The sequence below is a fragment of the Entelurus aequoreus genome, linkage group LG28 (assembly GCF_033978785.1).
Source record: "Entelurus aequoreus isolate RoL-2023_Sb linkage group LG28, RoL_Eaeq_v1.1, whole genome shotgun sequence".
NCBI classification, from domain to species: domain Eukaryota; kingdom Metazoa; phylum Chordata; class Actinopteri; order Syngnathiformes; family Syngnathidae; genus Entelurus; species Entelurus aequoreus.
In genome coordinates, this window is record NC_084758.1 from 28,138,819 (window position 1) to 28,141,318 (window position 2,500).

Below are 2,500 nucleotides of genomic sequence, written 5' to 3' on the forward strand. Positions count from 1 at the left end.
GTGGTACGGTGAGTAGGGTTGTACGGTATACCGGTATTACTATAGTACTGCGATACTAATAAATCCAATTCGGTACTATACCGTCTCTGAAAAGTCCCGGTCCCCCACCCGTCGCTGTCTGCCCGCAGTCAGCAGTGTTTTAACTGCTTCAAAACCACTACTCCTTGTCTCCATGGAGACAATTCAAGTACCATTACGTCAAGTATCACCCATTTAGGACGAGTGATTGCTGTACATGCTTCACTACACACCTCAGCATGCTAATAGTTGTATTAAAATGTGTCTATTATTGGCCATTTCAATACAAGATTTCATCATGTCCAATCATTACTATTACTATGATCAACTTAATTTTGAACACACTTATCACATGTGAATGAAGGGCATACTTACTCAACAGCCATACAAGTCACAATAAGGGCCAACACTGTCATAAACATGTGCCATATAGTGAAACCACACTAAACAACAATGACAAACACATTGTGGGAGAATATTTGCACCGCAACACAACATAAACACTGCAAACCAAATTCCCAGAATTCCCTGCAGCACCAACTCTTCCGGGACACTACAATATAAACAAACGCCATTGGTGGATCTACACCTAACATCCACTGTAATGATACCAAGTACAGTAGTGTATCTAGTCAATACTACTATGATTACATCGATATTTTTTAGCATCACAAAATCTTATTTCGTTGTTTAAAAATGTACATTATGTTTATAAAGTCAGGAAATATGTCCCTGGACACATGAGGACTTTGAATATGACCAATGTATGATCCTGTAACTACTTGGTATCGGATTGATACCCAAATGTGTGGTATCATCCAAAACTAACTAGATTAATAATTCATTTTCTACCACTTGTCCTTAATAATGTTGACAAAATAGAATGGAAAATGACACAATATGTTACTGCATATGTCAGCAGCTAATTTAGGAGCATTTGTTTGTTTACTTACTACTAAAAGACAAGTTGTCTTGTATGTGCACTATTTTATTTAAAGACAAACTTGAAATAAGAAACATATGTTTAATGTACCCTAAGATTTTTTTGTTCAAATAAAGCCAATAATGCCATTTTTGTGGTGGCCTTTATTTAGAAACGTATCAAAATAATTTGGGTACTGGTACCAAAATATTGGTATCGGGACAACACTAGTGTTGACCTTTTTTTTTTTTTGTTGCACCAGTGTTTCCCATAAACTGCCAAGATACCTGTGGCGGTGGGGGCGTGGCTATGGGCGTGGTCACCATGACATCATCGAGTGATTTGCATAATTTACTACAATGATATGATTTTCTCTAAAAAGGCTCAAAAAATGTATACTTACTAATTAATAATAACAGTTTTGTTTTAAACGTCCATCCATCCATTTTACAATATAATTACAACACTTTATGTACATATTTATATACAGATTTGAACAACAAGTTATTCACTGAAATATATTTATTAATTGTGGTTCTTACAAAAAATATATCTTATAAAATATAAAAGCTCTGCCCCTTTAATTAGTGCATACTAAATATTTTAACTTTAGCCTACTACTACAACCATATTATTTACCAGCAACATAAAGTGAAACAGAGGCAGTAACAAATAAACAGAAAACAGTAGTGGTCAAATACAAATAAGGCAACAAGAGAAGTATCCTACACTTCTCTTTTGTAAAGTAAATCTGAACAGCCTATATGGGCATCTACATCAACTATATGATTTGCCTGAGAAGCTGGACAGGACAAAAAATAAATAAATAAATAATATTTTTTTTTTTTTTTTTTTAAATTTTGTGGCGGACGTAATTCTTTCGTGGCGGGCCGCCACAAATAAATGAATGTGTGGGAAACACTGTGGAAAGGTTGTTTGGATCGTGTTATATATTATATATCTATTAAAAATGGTTACAAATAAGAACCACGGTTCACTCGAAAATGTATTATTTCTAGACCCCCAGTAACGTGTGTCAGTGTAGTTTGGCTGTGAGGCTGCAGCTCCAGTTTTAGTTTGTTGCGAGTGCTTCATGTGCTGAAGTTTGAAAGTGGAGATGAATGTTTGATGAGCGCAGCTCTTAGCTGTGCTCTGAGGTTAGCAGAAGAGCCTCCAGCTGCTGCAGCTCACCTGTTCTTTCCTGCTTCACGCTGCACTTTCATCTGACTTGCGCTTTTCTCTCTCCATCCCTCCTCTTTTCCTCCCTCAGTGAAAACTCGGAGATGTGCCCCGACGACGAGCAGCGGAGCCGAGCCAATTCTGACGAGGTACAGAATGTTCCCCGCGCTGTTGTTGTGTTGCCTACGTTGAGACGCCGTCTCTGCGTGGCGGGCTCACATCCGCGCACCTTCAGAACTCCCACGTCCATCTGTACTCCGCCATGTCCTCCGTCCTGACTGTTGCCATGGTTTCCTTGTTGCCAGGAGAACTGCCAGGTGTTCTACATCCACAACCTGCCCAGCAGCATGACCCAGAACATGCTGAGGAAGCGCTTCCAGG

The 2,500-nt window shown here is 38.8% G+C and overlaps 1 protein-coding gene across 2 annotated transcripts in view; it reads left to right on the forward strand.

The window, feature by feature from the left end:
- Window positions 1-2,500, forward strand: part of ppargc1b (peroxisome proliferator-activated receptor gamma, coactivator 1 beta) — a 259,628-nt gene that overhangs the window by 254,599 nt on the left and 2,529 nt on the right. For both annotated transcript variants that reach the window (XM_062039673.1, XM_062039672.1), the window contains exons 9-10: window positions 2,211-2,268; window positions 2,425-2,500. The exon at window positions 2,425-2,500 is cut by the window's right edge and continues 43 nt beyond it. In XM_062039673.1, coding sequence (XP_061895657.1) covers window positions 2,211-2,268; window positions 2,425-2,500 — 134 coding nt within the window. The remainder of the gene's footprint in view (window positions 1-2,210; window positions 2,269-2,424) is intronic.